We start from the raw sequence: 2,443 nt of genomic DNA, 5'->3' as shown, positions 1-2,443 counted from the left end.
ACAAAAGAAACTCAAAAACTAAATTCTATAAACTCAACTACCACACCACATATGCTACCAGCCCAACTACATGTGTCTTCCATTTTTATTGTTGGATGAGGGCTGGAATGTTGTGTCCACTCACACAGACGCACAAAAAGGTTTCCTGCTGGAAAGCATTGTGCATGAACAGCATAGCCAAGTGAAGCACTCACCAGCAATGCATCGTCCCCGGACCTATATGTAGCATCCCCACCTCGGGTTTAACTCCAATCAATCAGTAGCAACAACAACAAACACTGAGATCATTTCCATACCCATCGTAAATTATTAGCGACTGATCCCCCAAAGCCCAGTAGTTCCTTGCGCAACGACATGCAAAAATGGGTGCTGAGAACGCAAGCAAGCAACAACTGCGCTGCCGCCTGCGGCCACGGCCACACGGTCTGCGTCACCGGCGCCGGTGGGTTCATCGCCTCGTGGCTTGTCAAGCTCCTCCTCGAGAAAGGCTACACCGTGCGCGGCACCGTCCGGAACCCAGGTCTCCGTTCATCGAAAATCAATAGAGCAATCCATGTTGTGACATTGCATTGCTGATTGTTTCTAATTTGGCCCTGTCAGTCACGATGAACAAGTTAAACAACCGAAAGCAAAGCCACCATGGTTGATCCAGTAATGATAGTTCATCTACCCATCTGAACATTTCAATGGCATGCATGGTTCTGTCCTTATAGGCCCGTGATCTCATGTCGATTTTGTGATGTTTTCCAGATGATGACGAGAAGAACGCACACCTCAGATCGCTGGATGGAGCAGCAGAGCAGCTGACGCTGGTGCGCGCGGATCTCCTGGACATGGAGAGCCTCGCCGCCGCGTTCAGAGGCTGCCAAGGCGTCTTCCACGCCGCCTCCCCTGTTACTGACGACCCCGTAATTCACTAATCTCTTCCTGTGCTCTACCGATTTGCTTTTCCTATGTTTATAGTAGAACATCTACTAGATCAGTATAGGAGTAAGGTTCTTATTTAAGTGGCGGTGACTGAAATGAAGGAGAAAATGATCGAGCCGGCGGTGGAAGGGACAAAGAATGTGATCCATGCTGCTGCCGATGTCGGCGGCGTCCGCCGTGTAGTGTTCACCTCGTCCATCGGCACCGTGTACATGGGCTCTCACCACGCTCCCGGAGCGGAGGTGGACGAGACATGCTGGAGCGACCTCGACTACTGCAGGAACACCAAGGTAAACACGTCAGCTGCCACTTACTTTTTCCTATATATTAATCACATGTCGAAGCTAGCTAATAACATGTTCGCATGCTTGGCAGAACTGGTACTGCTATGCGAAGACAGTGGCGGAGCAGGTGGCCTGGGAGCTCGCCGAGCAGCGGCAGCTGGACCTCGTCGTGGTGAACCCGTCGCTGGTGCTCGGCCCGCTGCTGCAGCCTTCAGTGAACGCCAGCAGCTGTCACATCCTCAAGTACCTCGATGGCTCCGTGAAGACGTACGCGGACGCCGTGCAGGCGTACGTGCACGTCCGCGACGTCCGCGACGCGTGGGTGTACGAGGAGCCCAGTGCTTGCGGCCAGTACCTTTGTGCGGGGCACGTGCTGCACCGCGGCGAGGTGTGCCGCATCCTTGCCAAGATGTTCCCGGAGTACCCGGTTCCTACCGAGTGCAAGGGCGGGGCGGGGGAGACGAAGAAAGGGTGCCGGTTCAGCAGCCGGCGGCTGGCCGAGCTCGGCGTCGGGGTCGCGCCGGCAAGCCTCTGCCTGCACGATACTGTGAACAGCCTCCAGGTCAAGGGCCTGCTGCCACGTCGCACAACCGCTGTAGCGGATCCTCCTGTCATCTCATGAACTGCACCTGCAGAAGACGACGACAGTAACTGGTGACAGATCGATGTGGAAGCATGGTTTAAAATTTCGGTGAAATATCGTAGAAATTTCTGAAATATCGCTGTTTTCGCCGAGGACCGAAATTTTTTTATATCGGTATTACCATGGCTCGACGTATCACCATGATCCTACTTCTCGAAAAAACAAACCCAAGGGAATGCATGCATAGAATCAGACACCATAAACAGCAGCTACACCGGCATCCGGGCAGCACCGCGGACTGCCGTGCCCACGCCAGCAGCCAAGTCATCATCTCTCGGTTACATGGTAGTGCCCTCATATTTATGGGTCCTAGGGATACAAAGTACGACCCGAACTCTATCCCTAACCTACCAAATTACAACTCAACTCCAATCGTAACCAAACCATACAAATATTTGACACAAATCTAACAAACTCCACCTTGACGAATATGCACGCCACCTTGAAGCTGTCCATGCTCGAACCTCCATGTACTGGACTTGAGTCGTCTCCCTTTGCTGCTCACTTATAATAGCCCGACGAGGCCAATCCCGCCGTCTCGCCGATCGACCTTCCGACAAAACATCGCCGCTGTTGCAATGCCATCCAT

General features: G+C 53.1%; 1 protein-coding gene across 1 annotated transcript; it reads left to right on the top strand.

The window, feature by feature from the left end:
• Positions 1 to 354: 354 nt before the first annotated feature.
• Positions 355 to 1,833, top strand: LOC120678047 (cinnamoyl-CoA reductase 1-like). The gene is made up of 4 exons (XM_039959208.1): positions 355 to 520; positions 751 to 908; positions 1,029 to 1,217; positions 1,303 to 1,833. The coding sequence occupies exons 1-4, from the start codon at positions 355 to 357 to the stop codon at positions 1,831 to 1,833; spliced, it is 1,044 nt and encodes a 347-aa protein (XP_039815142.1).
• The last annotated feature ends 610 nt before the right edge of the window (positions 1,834 to 2,443 follow it).

The sequence above is a fragment of the Panicum virgatum genome, chromosome 6N (assembly GCF_016808335.1).
Source record: "Panicum virgatum strain AP13 chromosome 6N, P.virgatum_v5, whole genome shotgun sequence".
NCBI lineage: Eukaryota > Viridiplantae > Streptophyta > Magnoliopsida > Poales > Poaceae > Panicum > Panicum virgatum.
Note: the sequence above shows the minus strand (reverse complement) of the source record. Positions and strands in the feature narration are given on the sequence as shown.